This window comes from Sebastes fasciatus, chromosome 17, assembly GCF_043250625.1.
Source record: "Sebastes fasciatus isolate fSebFas1 chromosome 17, fSebFas1.pri, whole genome shotgun sequence".
Lineage (NCBI taxonomy): Eukaryota > Metazoa > Chordata > Actinopteri > Perciformes > Sebastidae > Sebastes > Sebastes fasciatus.
The window spans coordinates 16,097,070-16,116,853 of NC_133811.1; the positions used below are offsets into that span (position 1 = coordinate 16,097,070).

Here is a 19,784-nt window from a genome sequence, read left to right on the forward strand (position 1 = left end):
TTACACTTTGCTGTAAGTAGGAGTAAAAAAGTTCACTCTTTAGAGCACTCTTAAGTGTTATTCTTAGAGGTATGATCAATATGGGCCCAGATTGGATATTGGCCAGATTTGAGCTCTCCACATTAAACATTGTTTCTCAGTCACTTTCATCATATAAAACAGTTATAAACTGTCTGAAACAAACCAACAACAAATAGGCACTAATATCAGATCAGTTCTTCTGTTGGCCGATGTACTGAGTTGGTAGAGAAAAAGGTGGAATTTGTGCATCCCCACTTTCCACTCACCTCCTGCAGGGCCCCTGTTGTAAACAGCGTGCTCCTGGAGAGTTTGTTTATATGAGAGCATCTCTGCACCTCGACTCAGACAAATAACCCGATCCTGCATTCGAGGTGAGCAGAACATGACATTTAAGCCCAGAGGATTACCTCCCACCTGCACCTGGTAACGCATCTTACGGCTCTTTTGGCAGCTCACAATGGTCTTAATGGGCACCGGCAGAGGCTAAGCAGTCCTGCACTCTCCTGTTTGCCTGTATGGTGGACTGCACCGAGACGCGGGTGGTGTTTGTGAGAGAGGAAGGGAGGCGGTGGAGGGTTTGGAGGGGAGGGGGTCCCGTCTGTTCTGGTTGGCTGCTGAATCACCCAAGGTGATTGTGAAGAACACAGACACACACACAGTCTCACAGACCAGACCATACCAGGGAAGGTTAAACGAAGTCAGAGCTGATCAAACAAACTGACTCCCTCCATTCTCGCGTCTTCTGTGTCTCTTCTTTTCCTCTTACCTGTTTTTGTCTAACCACGTCCTCCTCCCTTCCTCTTCCTCCTCCCTCTTCCTCTCCGTCATGGGTCAAGCACCCAGACATCTTCATCAAGGAGACACCGTTACCTTCCTCCCCTCCCTTGTCATCTTTTTCTGTGTAGCCCTTTTCATGTGCTGCTCTCTTATCTTCTTGATGTATTTCGCTTATTGTGTCTCAACTGAACGCACCTCATCTTTCTTCTACTTTGTCTATTTCTGGGCTCCATTTTTCTGTGAGGTCGGCCTGAACAGCCCATCGTGCCCCTCGCTGTCCTCAGATGAGTGTGTTAATGGAAGAAGGTGCAACGCCTTGTGTGTCCCAAACAACACACCCACAAATATGTGTGCATTCGGTTGAGAGGGTGTTGTGAGCACATAGACACGACATGGCGGTTAAGTCAGACTTTAGTGGCGACACTGGTTTTTCAGCTGTGTGTACATGGCGGCTCGGTTATGTGTGTGTGTGTGCCAGTGGAGAGCAGCACTGCTGTAGACGCGCTGACAGGCGGCTGCCACCAGCATACAAACAAGCTCTCTGGGGAAAACCAATCTGGGGTCTGAAATGACTTAGGCTGGGGAAATAAACAGCAGCAGGTCATAAACCAAAACTGACTGAAATGGAGGGCTGGAATGAGGTTCTCTGTCTTGTTTGGTTGTTTATTTGTCGCCAGGGATAGCCTTTTGTTGCTGCAGAGCAGGGAAGTAGAGATCGAGACATGCGGATGTCGTGCTGCAATAATCATGACACAAAGTTTTGACTAGCAGCTCATCCGTCATCAAAAAAGAAGTGTCAGAGAAGTGTGACAGAAGATATGTAGTGTTGGGATTGAGAATAGCATTTTGAGTTTGAATTCAATCTTTATAATGATCTCTGTACTTGTTTGTGTTTGTATCTATGCAGAGCCCCAGTTCTCGCTGTATGCGCACACAGGGAAAGACACGGCCGTACACAGCCGAATCATCTGGGCATGTGACTGGAGCCCAGACAGCAAGTACTTTGTGACATCCAGTCGGGACAAGAAGGTAAGTCTTTGCTTTTAGGGTGATATAGTGATGGTTGCACATTGAGGTAGTAATGTAATGAATGCATCTTTAAGCCTCCGTGCCGGCAACAGCTGTGGCTGGAGGCATTGTGCTTTCGGGTTGTCCATCCCATTCTCGTGAACGCGATATCTCAGGAACGCCTGAAGGAAATCTTTTCAAATTTGGCACAAACGATTTTGGTGGTCAAAGGCAGGGCTGCACAATTAATCGAATATTAATCCCGGTCAAGATTTGGGCTTCCCACAATTAAATGAACATGATCGCCTGTGATATTGACATTTAAAATACGTGCTCCGCTCATAGAAAAACTCTGCTGCATATCAAATCGACCGATTCCTAAACTAATAACCAGCCACCAGGGGGCGATTGAGATGTTTGGGCTTCACTTTTGGGGAGCAGTAATACCGCCGCTGTGCACCCTACAGTGGCAGCCTGTGAGAAACTTTCCTGAGTGTTGTGGCTGCAGTCCAGAGTGGACCACTCTACGGGTCAGAGATGGCCACAGTGTAGGAGGATTGTAATGTCATTTTTTCCCTACATTGTGCAGCTATAATTTGTACATTAGCAGGAATGTAGCACAACATTGAAGTGAAAGCAGCGCTGTGTTTATTTAAATGTTAAAGTGCAATACAAATATTTTGTCGCTAAAGTCAATAAATAATCGTGGTAAATAATCGTGATCTCAAAATTGATCAAAATAATCATGATTATTATTTTGGCCATAATGGTGCAGCCCTAGTCAAAGGTCAAGGTCACTGTGACCCTACCTCAAGAATTCACATTCTAATTATGACAATTTCACACAAATGTCTAATAGGATAAAATGATGAAGTGATGACATTTTAGACAGAAATGGATGTAAACTACAACGTGTCTGGTTCAATTTTTCGTGTGTGTGAAGGTGATAGTGTGGGGGCCGTGCAGTTTAGAGGACTCTGGAGACTCCGTGCTTCCTCCTGAGATTAAACCATGTTCTTCCATCTTGGATGTGGGAGATTCTGCTACTGCTGTGGCTTTCTGCCCAGTCCTCTGCTCTGATAACAGGTACACACACACACAGACACCTTTGTATTATGGCCAACATTACAAGTAAGTGTGACCAACCAAGATAATATCTATTTCATTGTCTGTTTCGAACAGTTTAGAAAATTCTACTGAATCTGAAACTCTGAGTTCTGTACAATGAAAAGACACTACAAAGAATTAAAAACATAATTTTTTTTAACCTTTATTTATCCAGGATGGTTCCAGCCTAAAAGTTTCACACATAAAATCACAAATAACAGACCTAAAAACAAAACAGCAAGAAGTTAAAAACACAAGAGACAAGTCACAAACTTAAGACGAACAGCAAATTACGAGTTAGTAGTGTCGTTGAGTAACAGGACGAGTACAGTCGGTGTTCAAATAGTTCCTAATCCTGTTTTTAAAATATTGCATGCTTATAAAATAATAGGGTTTAAAGTGTCTCTGTAGCTCACACCAAGATGAGGGTGCCAAAACTTTGAAATATAAACAATTTAAGTCATTTTCAAACACATCATCAGTCAAACTAACACTCTTCAAGTGATTGGATATTTTATGTAAATGTTATTTGATTTGGGCTTCTGGAAAAACCTCAAATAACCAATAACCTGCCTGACTTTATATTTTTTCATTTAATTTAATTAGAGAAGACAAAACAATTACCCAGAAATAGTTTTTAATGCAAAAGGTCTGTTCTGTTGAGGAAATGAGTTACCTAATGACTAAAATGGCTCAGCAACTAAATTATGAAAGTAAATATGTTGCAAAATGATTGAGTTTCTGACTTGTGAGAACTAGTAGAACAAAAATCTGAAGTCATAGACAAAAACAAAACACGAGAGCAAGTAGAAAAATTGTGAACTTCCTGTGTTCTGAATGCAAAGTCACAGAAAAAAATATTCACAAACTGTGTAGATTGATATTTACATAAATACAATGATAGCTGCAAACTTGTAATCCAATATTTACTTATTTATTTTTTTACTTGATCGCATTTTCCAGTAGAACCACAACTCGGTGAATACAACCTCTCGATCCGTCACTGCAACTTCACAAATGTGCTCTCTCACATCACAAAGTGATGAATCCGCGTGCCATGTCTTTTGCAACACTCCTTGCAATAAATGTGTTGCAAGACTCACCTGTAACTGTGGACGTGAGAGAGCAGAGCAGGTTGATTGGCTACTGGCTTCTAAATACTAACGGTAAGTAGCCTAGCTATGATGCTAACTTCCTGGTACAAACACTTGAATAGCCCTTATTTAAATCATTAGGCCCTAAAAGTTGTAAAATGCACTAATAGCTGAATCCAGAGTTATTTCCCTTCCTCCGTTCATGTGAATGAGACCCAGACCGAGGCTGGAACGAGGCCTGGGAGGCGGAGTTAAAGGAAATGCTACTGTGCCTGCTTTATGAGCCCAATGATACGGGTACTTTATCAATTTTTGGCATCATGCGCCACTGAGCCACCGGCCTTCCCCCTCTCTGGTCTCTCACTTCTACAAGTGAGTTTTGCAACACATTTATTGCAAGGAATGTTGCAAAAGTCATGGTGTGCAGATTCACTACATTGTGATGTGGGAGAGCACATTTGTGAAGTTGCAGTGACAGATTGGAGAGGATGTTTTCACTGAGTTGTGGTTTTACTGGAAAATGGACTCGGATAAAAAAAAAAAAATTATTAAATGTGGGATTACCAGTTTGCAACTGTCATTGTAGTAATGTAAATATTAATCTATACATTTGTGAATATATTTTTTTGTGACGAATTCAGAACACAAGTGTGTGAACATTTTCTGAGGGAAACATACAAGTTCACATTTTTCAATAAGGTCTCTCGTGTTTTGTTTTTGTCTGACTTCAAATTCAGCTCACGTGTGTGATAGATTCATGTGTTCAGATTGTTGTTCTACAAGTTCTCACATCAAGTCTACAAGCTCAATCATTTTGCAACTTATTTACCTTCATACCAAATACATGAGTTTATCATATAAATAATACAATATAAATATAATTTATCATTTAATAGACAAAGAACTCTGAATTTGTTTACAGAATAATTAGCTTTTAAAAATGAAAAGTTGTTTGTATTTATTTTAAGGCGCAAGGAAGTAGAGAAGAAGTTACCTGCTACGGCTCAGCACAATCTATGCTGAGCTACGGGAATGCCGAGTCGACAAATCACAGATCATTGTGTAGGCACAACGCAGATGTCTGACTTCAACATCACATTTGATATTAGAATACTTAGTACAGCTACAATGCACCAATATCGCTTTAGGTCAGGGCCTAGTGGGCTCCTTGATAGAATTGATATAAATACAGATTTTGTAGTAGTATTACGAGATTCATCCTTTAAAGCCCCTGATGAAACATTTTAATCCTGTGGAATTTAATTTGATTAAAGTATGTAAAATATGTAGTGGAGTCAAAGAAAGAACATTTTGCACAATTTAAATTTTGTTTCTAGGCCATTGCCTTAGGGTTTGAGCTGAGTTTGTGTGTTTGTGTGTTTTCCACAGCTACCTGCTTGCAGTTGGCCTGGAGTCCGGCAGGATCTTGCTGTACAAGTGGAGCCCTGGCCAGGAGCCTGATGGAGGACACGACTGGAGCAGCTGTGGAGAAACGGACATCTCGTATCCTTACAACACACACACAGTTCAGCTGAAGTTCATAGTATGCGACTTTGAAAGGCCTCCAATGGCCACTGGCAGAAGATGTAAATGACAGTGTGTCACGGTAACAGTAGTGTGGCTTCAGTTTGATAGCTGGTGAGAGGCAGAAGCTCTCGGTTATGTAGTATGGAGAGAAAAAAGGCAGCAGGCTGCTTGATTTGAACGGCTGCGTTCCTTTGAGCTGGGCAGCAGCGAGGCATCGACAGGTACTTGTGTGTATTTCTGTGTGCGTTGTATCCCACATGGGTGTGTGAGTCATCGTCTGTAGAGCTCAGGAAGTGAATTGATGACGGGTATCTTTGTTGTGTATTTGTATCAGAAGGCTTCAGCGTTTGGCTTCAGTGCTGCTCACAACCACACATTTGTTTAAGGGTGCTCCGATCAATCGGTCACCGACCGTTATCGGCAGATATTCGTTCTAAATAATTTGATTGGTGGTCTCTATAAAGGCCGATAAGAAGAGCCGATCAGATGACGTATGGATTCTGAATTGAAACGTTTTCAATACTCGTTTGCCTGCTTTCTCGCCTGCTCTTTAATTAGCTCTGAGAGCGACACAGCTGGACACACACAAACACACATGGGCCAAGTAAACTCACTGATAATCTTATAAAAACAATATAGGCCTAAAGGATATATTATAGGGGTGTCACAGGTTTGATTCTAAATTGGAGATTGATCAAAATTTGCTTCCGATTTCAGCCATCGAAATCAAAAGCAGGATTGGCGATTATTTTTCTCTCTGCCCTGTCTACTTGCATGCATCCGAAGGAAAAAAACATGAACACTTCAAAGACAACACAGCGTATCTTATCTGTAGACCGCAGCACAAAGACGACACGGTGTATCTTATCTGTAGACCGCAGCTCAAAGACGACACAGCGTGTCTTACCGGTATTTGTCTGGATTTTGTCTAATGCTTGTTCTGTCATCCAGAGTCGTTTCCCTTCATCACACATACTTTCTCAGACAAAGCCACGCTTTGACGGTCAAGAGGCTCCGCTGGAGGCCGAGGACCGGCCGAGTAGGTCGAGAGGACAAGATGGATGGACAGACTGACGGAGAGAGTGGAGTCGAGGAGGAGAGCTCCTGGGTCCAGCTTGCCAGCGCCAGCGCCGACCACTCTGTCAAAATCTTCAACATCAACAAACGGGCTCTTTAGCACCACCAACAGTGACACTATTATGTCTCTCGCACGCAGAGAGACACTTGGACTGAGGGCCACAGGCCTGACTTTGGCACAAAGGCCACAGCTGCTCGCTGGCAAGCCATTCACTCCCTGTGACAGCCAGTTAAGTCATGGGTCAGTCGCAGGACAAATCCACAGCACACATGCCCCGCAGTTTGTCTGCACACAGCTGAACAGATTTGATGGGTGGAAGCAAGATGGTGAAAACACCATGACCCTTTGGTGGTATTTTGCTTAGACACTTCAAAGTGTTTTAGATCCAGAGAAGACAACGCTGCTGGATATCTGTACAGATTGCATATTTAGACTTGTCCAAGTAAACATTTATATTGTGAACGGATGCCTTTCAGTGACAAATTAAGGAAGTTAATCGCACTTAAGTATGGTGTGTATTTGTTTTCTGACAAATTAATTAAATGTTTTTTATATCCAAAATGTAAAAAGTCTTTGGTCTCTCAATGAAGTTCTACTGATTGTAAAATCACAAAATTCTTAAATACAAGATGGCTTAAGATCACAAAACATGAATAGTGTGTAGCAGAGCCATGACTTAAAGGGCCGTATACTCGGCTTGCCCCGGTAGTCTGTGTTACCGGTGTTACACGGTGTTCAGGCATGCACCGATTACATTATGTACCATCCGCCCCCACCGTCGTTTTGCTTGTTTTTATAGAAATAAAACCCATTTAGTTCATTTTCGCGTATCATTGGCGTGTTATCAGTACACAGTCGGACGACGAACGATACAAACTGAAAGTCAAAGTGTGTGCTCCGTACAGCACAGAGTAGCAGGAGTCCGATTTCACACACACGGTACGAGAGAGAGTTGACAGACAAGACGATGGCGGAGGATTTGGTGTCAAAGTGAAAAGCAAAAGTGCCTATTTTGAACCATAACGTTAAAGTTGTTTGCAGTCGATGTGCGCGGTGCAGCAGCGCCGGGTGGAAACCTGTGTATATGTTTTATATTAATGCTCTGGATATCATATAGAGCTCCTTTAATGTATTTTTACGTCTTCCAGGCAGCCGCTGGTTTCCATTTATTTTTGTATGAAAAACAATTCGCAGACTCTTGAAACTTGCACGAGTCGTTCAATCAATTACAATTATACCAAACTTAACATCAATCAAGTCTGCATTTATTTTACATCATTATTATTTAACCTTACAAGTTACATTATTATTATTACTATGGGGTAATACAGACTTTTCAAATGTATCTGCACTTACAACAATGGAACTTACTTTCCCACTTTGGGAATCACATGAATTTGAAAATTGTTCGCAGTAAGTGTACATGAGTCGTAGATGGTCCATTACAGGCAGGACTTTAAACATTACAGTAGATTAAGATCAATCAATGCAGGACTGTCCAGTTATTGAACACAGCAGCTTAAATAGATTAAGGTACAACCTGCTTTTGGAGACTGAGCGGAATTCTCAAGGACAGAGGAAGACTAGGTCTTAGATTTACTACGGGCTTAGCTGAGTGTGCCGTCATTATACGTCAGCCATAAATTTACCTGCAGGAGATTGTAACTACTGGCCATAACTCTCTCTCTAATCACGTATCCTGGTATGTATTGGAGGCATCAGTCAACCCACACCGCACACGCTCCTCCAGGAAAGGGCTGTTTTTCAAACAGTGAAATGAGGTTTTGGGACAATATGGCCATATATCAGGGGATTTTCCACATCATATATAACATAATGTAATTATTGAATCATTATCAGTGATATTTCAATTTAAGCATGAATGATCATCTTTGCCGGGGATTTTTCATCAACACATCCGTGTGAGGAGCTCTCTCTCGGCTCTTTGCTCTGACTAGCATACTAATACACGGGGCATATGCTCCTTCTCAAATGTCCTCTCCAGTGTGCCCTTGACCACTCGTCTTGATGAGGTTAGATTGCCATAATGTGGTACTGAGGAGGGATTAGAAGGCATGTCGGAAAATCCTTGAATGCTGCAGATTAATGGGGAGAATGGTGACCAGTGGCACAGGTAATAAACCACTGACAAAAGGTTACTGACACTTCAGAAACACTGCCGTAGAAAGGGATTTGAACGAGGGAATACTGTAAATGAATATATCATTATGGTTTGGAGTCGTGTTGGTTTTCCTGGGCGAATAGTCTGATTTTAATGGAAATTGGCAGCTCTTTTTTAATGGCATTAATTAAACAATATAGGTAGTGTTGTAATTAAATAATAATAATAATACAAATTGTGACATTTCAGCCTTCTTGAGATGGAGAATGTGTCAGAAATATTTTTTTTTAACAGTAAGATTTGTACTGTTAGTGTGCTGCATGTGTATATCTATGTATGTATGCACGGTTTGCCTTGCTGTAGTTTGTGAATGAGTCATAAGTCAGTGCACATTATTATTGTGTAAGGGGGTGTATGTATTTTTCTGCCTCAATGCTTCCTGCGGTATATTACGACTTTTTGTGGTAAGGAACTTGCCGTTTTCGTCTCCCTTTCTCCATTGGAGCCATCACATGTGAAGGAGGATACACAGACGTTTCCCTTCCACTGATGTCCAGGTCAACTTAATCAACCCGCCTTCCATTTGCACAGCATGATCCCACTGAGACATGAGAGAAGGTCACGCTTTTACACACACTGGAGCGTTTCTTCCTATGGAAGCAGCTCGGCAAAAATCTGTGATCATCTTTGAATCAGTAAGCAGCAGCAGAGGCATACTGGGTTTAAAAGCTTTAGTTCACTTGATTCCCCACTGAGATTTATAAACAACAATTACAGCCATCACAAGGTTATCAGTTGTCCTGCAAAGTCATGTAGAATATCAGCTGCTTAAAGAAACAAGGCAGAAGTGAGTATGGCTCACATACCCCCACTCAGTGCTTGACACCTACTAAAGTAGGGCCAAACGTTTTGCCTTTTTGGAACTAATGGAATTAGTCTATTGATCACAATATAGCTTGTTATTAGCTCACCTTCCTCAGGACTAGACCACACTGTCAGCCCTCATACCAAATTTGAAGTTCCCAAGTTAAATAGTTTCCGATTTCTGCTCCGGAAACGAAAGAGTGACACGCGAAGGGATGGACGGAAGGACATGCGGAAGGACACCATATACACCCGACTACGTTGTCGCAGGGGTATAATAATAATATGACATTTTTGGAAACATGCTTATTCTCTTTCTTGCCAAGAGTTAGATGGGTAGATTAATACCACTTTCATGATGTAGCTGACTATGGAGCTAGAGGAGGTGGTTAGCTCAGCATAGCTTACAGACTAAACTAAAGCTAGACTGGCTTCTTCTAAAGTTTAAAAAATATGCGTACTAGAACCTCTAAAGCTCAGTGAATAATTCACTTGTATTTCTAGCTTCATAGTTAACATAGAAACATGAGAGCGGAATCAATCATTTCCTCTAACTCTCAGCAAATAAGCGTATTTTCCAAAAGGTCAATCAATATTTTTTCTGTTCATCATTACGAGCAACCCTTTCACATCGTCACATTGTTTTCACAGTGTCACTATATATAAGTAGTTTATAGTCACTTTAAAGATTTGATTCACCCAAATTATAAAAACATATTTTGGGCGACTGTGGCTCAGAGGGTAGAGCAGGTCGTCCACCAATCGGAAGGTCGGTGGTTCAATCCCTGGCTCCTCCGGTCACATGTCGATGTGTCCTTGAGCAAGACACTTAACCTCAAATTGCTCCCGAAGTCATAGCCTTCGGTGTGTGAATGAGTATTTAGATTAGAGCCTGATGGCCAAAGTTGGCACCTTGCATGGCAGCCTCTGCCATCAGCGTATGAATGTGTGAATGCTGACATGTAGTTTAAAGTACTTTGAGTGGTCGGAAGACTAGAAAAGTGCTATATAAATGCAAGTCCATTTACCATAAGTATTATAGGAACTATTTTATCAGTAGAAAGAAGTTCCAATGAAAACTATTCACAGTAAGGTCAGTGGATTGCCAGAGAAACAGGGCCACTGTTTCTTGAAATACAAGTTACAGTTAAATTTGTTCAAAGCTGTGAGCACCACTAACAGAATTCTATTAATCTTCATCGTATTATGACTTCCAAAACATGAACACTACCACTTTCTATTAATTCTCCCTTTCTGACAGATTTGTAAGTTGTATATAATGGCTAAATAATAACGGCTTAATCATCTACTGATGCTTTATAGAGAACATTTAACCCATTAATAAGAACAACTTTCAGATTGCTGGGTTGTGAAAAATTCCTCTGCCAGGTTTTAATCCTTGTTTTAGCTCTTTGATTTGTAAGGAAGAACCCTTTTAATGGACCACTTCAAGTAAAATCCCAGGATATGTAAAGTGTCTGTTACTTACAACAAAATGACAGTAGAGGATTTAGTCGACCACAGTCCCAGGCAGCTGCTGCACGGCTTCTCCTCAACAAGGAGTGCAGTTTGCAACCGCGTCTAGCATCCACCTGCAAAACATTTGAAAGTGAGGATGAAGAAAAGCTCAGACAACAGGACACGTGCACTCACAGATATGGATGACACACACAGTGACACTTTCAGTAACACACTCAGACACACACTTATCCCCTCCATCCTGTTTGCCACTGGGTTCCTCCTTACAGTTCAATTATTTATCGACCTCAAAAAAGGCTTTTCATTACAAATTGTTTCTCCTTTGCAGTGTGTGAGGGCAGTAGGCAGCCTGCTCTCTGTGTGTGCGCATTTTGGTGTGCCAATTAAGATACTTAATGTTGACTGGCCAGTGTATCACATGGGTGCACTTGCCTCCATTGTTTTGTTTTCTGCCTTTGAAGAGAGAGATCAACAAGATTTTTGACTCAGTGGCAGCATTTTTAACAGAGCACTGTAATGCCACATGAGTGTGTGTGTGTTGTGTGTTTTGGTCTTACCTCAAAGACCTGGCAAGCCTGGCACTTGAAAGTAATTATTTCTGTATCCAGTGAGCAAACAGTGGAGGTGTTTCTTTAACTGTGGATGTCTAGTAGCAAGATTGACATTCATACTAACAAATTAACACAAATTCTAACCAACAGTGAACACGATTTTGTTCTCTTTTTTGTCTGTCAGTGGGAGTATTCATGGCTCACTGTCACACTGCCATAACTTACTGAGACACTTGAATCAAACAGAGCCATTGTTAATGTTATTATTAACACTTGTGCTTTTCCTACTATGATAAGTCTGTTTTACGAAGGCCTCATATTGCAAATATATATATTTTTTTATTTTTCGACATACTATACTGACTTTTTTTTTGACATACTATACTATAACTTTTTTGTTGACATATCCTAAAACCTTTTTCAAATTTCTTCGACATGCTGTCTTTTTTTCAACATACTATGACTTTTTTTTTTTTGACATACTATAATATGACTTTTTTTCGACATATTATAATATGTCTTTTTTTATTTTTTTGACATACTATACGATTTTTTTCAACATACTATACTATGACTTTTTTATTTTTTCGACATACTATGTCTTTTTTCCGACATACTATACTATGAGGTTTTTAATTTTTTTTTGACATACTATACGATTTTATTTTCGACATACTACACTATGACTTTTTCTTGACATATCCAAAAACATTTTTTCAATATACTGTCTTTTTTTCGACATACTATACTATGTTTTTTTATTTTTTCGACATAATATACTATGACTTTTTTATTTTTTTAAACAAACTATAATATGAATTTTTTATTTTTTCGACATACTATACTAGAGTTTTTTTTTTTTATTTATTTGACATTCTATACTATACGATTTTTTTGACATACTATGATGTTTTTTTCGACATATCCTAAAACATGTTTCAAAGTTTTTGGACATACTATGTCTTTTTTTGGACATACTACTGACTTTTATTTTTTGACGTAATATACTATGACTTTTTTATTTTTTCGAAATGACTGTTTTCGACATTCTATAATATGACTTTGTTTTTATTTTTTCAACATACTATTCTATTTCTTTTTGTTTGACATACTATACTATGACATAGTTTGTTGAAGAAAGTGATAAAAAAGTCATAGTATAGTATTTTAAAAAAAATTTAGTATGTCGATTTAAAAAAAAAAAAGTCTTAGTATATTATGTCGAAAAAAGGTTTTAGTAAAGTATGTCGAAAAAATAAAACAAACTCATAGTATGTTGAAAAAAATTCATAGTAAAGTATGTCGAAAAAAATAGTCATAATATTGTATGTCAACAAAAAAAGTCATAGTATAGTATGTTAAAAAAAATTCATAGTATGTCAGAATAAAAGTCATAGTATTTTTGTCGAAAAAAAGTCATAGTATAGTATTTTTAAAAAAAAGTCATAGTACAGTATGTCAAAAAAGTCAAGAAAAAGTCAGTTTTGTATTTCGAAAAAAATCATAAAATTCATAATATAGTATGTTGAAAAAATAAAAAGTCTAAGTATAGTATGTTGAAAAAATAAGTCATAGCATAGTATGTCTAACATTTTTTTAAAAAGGCATAGTTTAGTATGTCTAAAAAATAGAAAAAAATCATTGTGTATGTCGAAACAAATACAAAAAGTCGTAGTATAGTATGTTAAAAAAAGTCAGTTTAGTTTTGTCGAAAAAACCCAAGCCATCATAGAATAGTATGTTGAAAAACAATCATAGTATAGTATGTTGAATAAATAGTCATAATATAGTATGTAAAAAAAAAAAAGTCATAGTATAGTATGTCGAAAAGATTAAAAAGTCATAGTATAGTATGTCGAAAAGAAGTCATAGTATGAAGAAAAAATTAAAAAGTCATAGTATAGTACGTCCAAAAAAAGTCATAGTATAGTATGTCGAAAAGAAGTCATAGTATAGTATTTTAAAAAAAGTCATAGTATAGTTTGTCAGAAAGTCAAGAAAAAGTCATAGTTTACTATGTCGAAAGTAGTATATAATTTCTTAAAAAAATCATAGTATAGTCAGAAAATAATAAAAAAGTCTAAATATAGTATGTCATAAAAAAGCCATAGTATAAAATGTCGAAAAAAGCAAAGAAAAACTACGAATAACCAGGTATTCTGACAACCCATACCCTCATGTCCAAAAGGTTTATAACTTACTCAAAGCTTGTGAGAAGCTCTCCAGTCCTCCTTTAACAGAAGCATGGTGCGTTTCAGCCTCCATACCTGCAGGCTTCAGTCAGCCTGCAGTCAGCCTGCAACCTCACAACAACTTTGTGTTTACTGACAATTTGAACTTCTTCTTGGGGCACAAGTCCTTTTTTAACAGAGATGTAATCCATCCAGGTTTGAGGGCACTTTGCGCGCACTGTCAGCTTCACACTATCAACACTTATCCATGTGTGTGACAATAGCTAACAATGAGCGCACATGTTGTCATCAACAGCACCTGGTCCTTCTACTTCTCTTTCCTTGGTGCTTATTGGCGGCTGGCAAACCAGCTTATAGGCACATTACCGCCACCTACTGGACTGGAGTGTGGAGCAGTAGATTGGCAGGAAGAATAAATAAATAAAATAAATAAAATAAATAAAATAAATAAAATAAATAAAATAAATAAAATAAATAAATAAAATAAATAAAATAAATAAAATAAATAAAATAAAGCTTCTCTGTTGCCTTGAGCTGTTTCACATTCACAGTTTTAGATTCCTGTAATAATCTTGCATAATAATAATAAAGATCCAGACCAAAACCTCACGCCAGCTCTAATTTCAGTTTTATCCCAGCACAGACTGTCTAAGATGGCTCATCTCAATGTATACAAGATCCCTCTCCAACAAGACATATTTATTTAAATACAGAAACAGAATCCTGGCAACAACCTGCAGGATCACAGTCAGTTTGCTGAATTATGCCCTCCAGTTTAGGACTATGAAACCATGTCTCATATGAGATATCCCATATTCTGTGGAAAACAAAAGTGTCTTTGAAAACATTCACTCTGTTTTTTTTGTCAGTATCATAGTACTGAGACAGTCCTTCTCAAAGTCACTAATGGCCTTTTAATGAATGCATGTGTTCAATTATTGTGCTGCTGGACTTAAACCTGCAGTAGACAGAATATTTTTGGCATCATTGGGCAAAAAAATCAATAATAACCTTTCAGCATATTGTAATTCAAGTGTTCTGAGAGATAACTAGACGTCTGCACCTCCTCATGGCTCTGTTTTCAGGCTTTAAAAAATCTAGCCCGTAAAGGGAGACTTTGACCAATCACGGGTCATTTCATTGAGAGAAAGCTCCCTATTGGCTGTTCATTCAACAGAGGCAGCTGTCAATCACTCGCAAACTCCGACCAAATGGTCAAACTAGGCAGCGCTGATCAAATATGAATCAATATTCTGTTACTGTAATGCTTATTTCTCGCCTAAAATGTTTTCAGAAACATCTTGTCGTGTACTGTTTAGCTGTAAAATGAGAACGTTTGCTCTGGCTGGTGGGTGGTGCTTGGTATTTCCTCAACTGATCTCAACATGGCTGCCAGGTAACAAAAAACGCGGTCGCGACGCGCAAGCGCCTATTTTCCAGGGCATGACAACTGAAGAATAGTTCAACTTTTGGAACGCTGCAGCGTGCACTGCATGTCATGTGGCAAAGAATAACCAATCACAGCTGGCAAATATCTTTTCTTTCATCCATAAATATCAGTCTACGGTAAATATATCATTTTAGTGCAGCGCCACTAGATGCTACTAAAGAGTGACATTTTGCTGATTTCCCCCTTAGCAACTTTAAAAGTGCAGGTTGTGGACTGATTTCTTCATTGATTGACTGCTTTTAAATCAAGATTATGAATGCAAACATACTTTGGAGAACCACAGGAATGACTCTTATACATCAAAAGATTATTTTCAGTCTCACTTTATTTAACGATGATGTGAAAAGTAAAGGCTGTCCATAACATTCAGACAATAAAAGAAGAATGTTATTCAAATCCCCCCATAACAACTAATGGCTCCAAAAAAATGTTCAGGTGTTCCAAGTGTGATACTTATTTTATACAACTTTTTCATATCTATACCTCATCTGTACATAACATAGTTACAGATACTGTAAATAAAAAAAAATGACTTCCAAGTATCTTTGTGGTATATTCGTGAAATATCTCCTATGTAAAAATGAGAATGTACGTAAAGATCTTTTACATATACATATATATAGTTCTCTATTCTTTCTGTAATAAGAAAACAAGTTATTGCCCCTCTTGAACATGTTGCATTTAACGTAGGTTTTGTTTTCCATTTTAAACTCTTAATTGAACTTAACTCCATGTGATACCACATATCAAACTGACAGAACAGTAACAGTATGGACCTGTGTGTTTTTTCCACTAAATATATACGTCATATTGTTATATTTTTGGACATGTATGTTTCGTGTTCTCCAGAAACCCTGATGATGACACATACAAAGATATAATTATATACGTATATGTTACTTTGATCTGCAAACTGAAAAGGTAAAAAGACCTGTGGCAAATACAAACCATCGGCATGACGTTATTTATTACAGGAAATTATGAGCCCTTGACCTATCACAATTGCATTTGAACAATTTCTCATCCATTTTTCATCCAAAAAGTTTGAAATGAATCTTACTAAAAACCAAAAAAAATCAGGGCACATCTTTTAAAAAACAGAACGATACCTGATGATCTGCATTTGGCATTTTAGATGGACTAAAAAAAGTCATTTTGTAATTTGGTAAATGCCAGAAGTGGGTTATTAGGATTGATCGGTTGCTACTACTTTCACTTTATTGCCCTCAGTGAATAACTGCTAAACCAGTAGCATAGTCGATATGATGATGTTGAGTTCGTCCACTGAGAATCTTGGCATTGACATGTGTGAGCTGATCAACAGGTTAAAAGAAATCCACGTTTTGTAAGGAAACGTAAAAATCTAATTGTAGGTGAGAAGATGAAACGACAGAGTGGATTTGTCACGACAGTTGCAAAAACAGAGGTAACTCTGTGAATTATACATTTCATTTCATGCCGTCTTGAGAAAGCCAAATACCAAATATTCCATACATGGACACCATCATCGGGGTATCAGCAAATTGTACACAATCACATATAATGTAATATATAAAATGTGCAGTTGGTTTTTCTTCTCCTGAAGGAAGAACCAACCCTCTGACAATGTCTCTCACTCACTTGTCAAGTGACCGTGATTCTCTGGTTGGCAAAGGTGCGGGAGAAGCCGTGACTCCTTGGAGGTCTGTGCTCGGGGTTTCCCTGCTCCTGTGCTCAGCAGGGGCTGGAAGGGGAGGAGCTCTCACGGGAAGTCACCCTGATATGTCCGGTAGCAGATGGATCTCTGCGAGCTTGTCTCCCACGCCGACTCTGTATCCTTGACTGGCCTTTTGACTGAAGCCAGTGTGTATAATCAGACCTCAACTTGTAGAGGAAATTCACTCCAGCTGAAGTGGAGCTTTCACCAAGTTCCCACACTGTCCCATGCATTGAGGCGTTGAATTTAAATAAATCTATGACACGTTGTACAATTTACAGATGTGTGGCCAATGTTGTAGTTTGCTGGGTCAGCGCCAATTTCACCCTATTTATGTCCTGCAGGCTACAAAATAAGACAACAGGCACAGCGTTCGACAAACGCCTTAAAAACTAAAAACCAAGACACCAATGGTGAAACATATGCTAAGAACAAACCTTCTCACACGCCACAAAAAGTCCTTTTTTTGTCCGCAGTTTGCTTTTCTCCTGCATGAGGACAGTTTACAAAAAAAAAAAAAAAAGGACGACACTGTGTCGATGACCGTTTTGCTCAGTGCAGCCTTCTCGGGCCCAGTTCAACGGCACTGAATTACATTTCCATAGCAACTGAGGTATGTTCACTGTTGCTAAGTGTGAAGTGATTTTTCTTGACACTCGATATGACAGAAAGCCCTGTGTCTGTGCTTTATGCTCTATCACTGTGACCAGCAGTGGTGTCATCACCGTCTTGGAACTGAAAGCTACAGCCGGTTGGGGCTTATTACACGAGGCTCCCGTGTCTTCATCGTCTTTACTACCGCTCGTGGAAATTCAGGTCAACCATTTGATCCAAACTATGTAGAACTAGTAGACCTACATCCTTTCCAGTGTCACTTCTTGAGTGTTATTTCTTCCGAAGAAGTCATTGTGCCCTTTTGCCATTGACATGAACCCCGTCGCCCGTGTCTGTGCTGGTTAGCTGTGAGGGCTCGATCACATGGACATCTTAACAGTCTATTGAGACCACTCTGTGGGGATCAATATGACCAGGCCCGCCACTAATGCCTTGTCTGAAAAGCACCTGAATCCATAAGGTGCTCTCTTGCGTTTTAAGTGTACATCTGAATGTGTGCATTTCTTGGCATATAACACACATAAATAACAACTGTGGAACACTCTTGTGGTGTCTTTTAGCTCTATTTTCTAATATATTCAGCCTTGGAGACCTGTTAAAAGGCATAGCATCAATATTCTGAATAATATGCTTTCTGAGGACATATTAAGCAAGTTGTAAAATATGAAAGGCCTATGCAAAGTCTGATGTGAAATCTGATGAAACCACTGGTGCAAATTTAGCAAAGTGTGTCTTACTCCAAGTTAGAGGAACGGGTCTCTGGTGCCCCTTAATGTCCTGTGACTCACAAGCTTTGATGTATCTTACTTTGTTGCCCATAAGCTAATTTATCAACAGTTACGCAAACCAATTCAGATGTCTTTCATACGTGTGTCTAATTCTTTGTAGGGTCATAATTTCCTGCCTCTGCTCTACACTTAGAGCCCCTTTAATTGTCCATTCACAGCATATACAAAGCTTACAGTACATCAAAGTCAGAAATGATGATATTTACATGTCTCCACAAGAATGGGAAGGGGACGGGGAGTAAAGTGGATGATTTCCTTTGTTGGGTTTTGTAAATTCCATGTCTCCACACAGGTATCCAGTCACTGAAGCAGTGAAATACTTAGATGACAAGCTCGCACGTCGCCGCAAGCACATACATACAACAGATAAGGAACAGAAACAGACAATCCCCTCTGAAGCAGATAAGGCTACACGTCAGGTCAGGGCTGGTCCACAGCTGTTCTGCTATTGGGGTGTCAGTGTGTCTGTGCATGTGTGTGTGTATTTGTGTATGTTTGTGTTTGTTTGACTGTGCATATGTGTATATGCCTAGGCAAGGAGAGCAGATGAACATGGGGACATTGCTGTGAATCGTGGGAGTTTGTAAGGGTCATCCAGTGCCCACTCTGTCTCCTCCCACCCCTTCCTGACTGAGGGTTTCAGTTCTCAAGAGAGGCCGGGGTGAAGAGGTACGAAGAGTGATACTCGGCCTCCCCCACCCCTCCCTCCCTCTCTTCTCCCCCTGTCCTCCTTGTTCCGAGACAAAATACGCACATACGCTGATGATATCAGTCTGTTTGTTGTAGAAAAAAAGAACCATATATGTCTCCTCTGCAAAGAGCCAGGTGGGGGAGTGAATGAAGCTCACAGGCCAGAGACCATTACCCGGTAGGAGGGGGGCATGTGTCTGTGCCGTGGGCTGGAACCAGGGCTGCCGTTGGGGCTGGTGCAGCTGGCATCAACCCCTCCTATGGATGGTAAATAGGCATGGTGCAGGATGGGCAGCTGCAAAGACAGTCGGCGCTGTATGCTGCAGATAGAGAAGGAAAGTTACAATGTAAGAGTCAGAGAGTTATTAAGTACATTTACTCAAGTACTGTACTTAAGTATAATTTTGAGGTACTTCATGTGCATATTTTAATTTCTTTGTGACTTATATCTTTGACCCCACATTTTTCTGAAAGCTGTAGTCACCAGTCACTTTGGAGATTATGATTTTACCAACCCTATTGACAATAATGCACTTCCTGTGCCTAGGCTGATAGTCTGTAGATATGCAGCCTATAAATAAGATATATTTTAATAAAATACAGTTGTATCGACAGAATACAGTAGAGCACAGAAGCCATTTCCATGCCGCAAGGCAGATGAGCGCTTGCTTCTGCCTGTCTTTTCTCATGAGGAGCGAGATCCCACGGATCCAAGCAGGACATCA

The 19,784-nt window shown here is 39.6% G+C and overlaps 2 protein-coding genes and 1 long non-coding RNA gene across 3 annotated transcripts in view; 1 reads left to right on the plus strand and 2 right to left on the minus strand.

Annotated features, from left to right (window-relative positions):
* elp2 (elongator acetyltransferase complex subunit 2) overlaps positions 1 to 7,181 on the plus strand; it is a 35,779-nt gene extending 28,598 nt beyond the window's left edge. The window contains exons 19-22 of the mRNA XM_074613246.1: positions 1,706 to 1,827; positions 2,750 to 2,892; positions 5,397 to 5,510; positions 6,519 to 7,181. Coding sequence (XP_074469347.1) covers positions 1,706 to 1,827; positions 2,750 to 2,892; positions 5,397 to 5,510; positions 6,519 to 6,711 — 572 coding nt within the window. The 3' untranslated portion in view covers positions 6,712 to 7,181. The remainder of the gene's footprint in view (positions 1 to 1,705; positions 1,828 to 2,749; positions 2,893 to 5,396; positions 5,511 to 6,518) is intronic.
* A 137-nt stretch (positions 7,182 to 7,318) lies between these two features.
* LOC141754292 (uncharacterized) lies at positions 7,319 to 14,052 on the minus strand. The gene is made up of 3 exons (XR_012590590.1): positions 13,830 to 14,052; positions 11,118 to 11,190; positions 7,319 to 9,358 (listed from the first exon to the last, which is right to left on the minus strand). It is a non-coding gene; the product is annotated as an uncharacterized LOC141754292 (long non-coding RNA).
* Positions 14,053 to 16,538: 2,486 nt separating this feature from the next.
* Positions 16,539 to 19,784, minus strand: part of gabbr2 (gamma-aminobutyric acid (GABA) B receptor, 2) — a 213,853-nt gene continuing 210,607 nt past the window's right edge. The window contains exon 19 of the mRNA XM_074613382.1: positions 16,539 to 19,379. Coding sequence (XP_074469483.1) covers positions 19,214 to 19,379 — 166 coding nt within the window. The 3' untranslated portion in view covers positions 16,539 to 19,213. The remainder of the gene's footprint in view (positions 19,380 to 19,784) is intronic.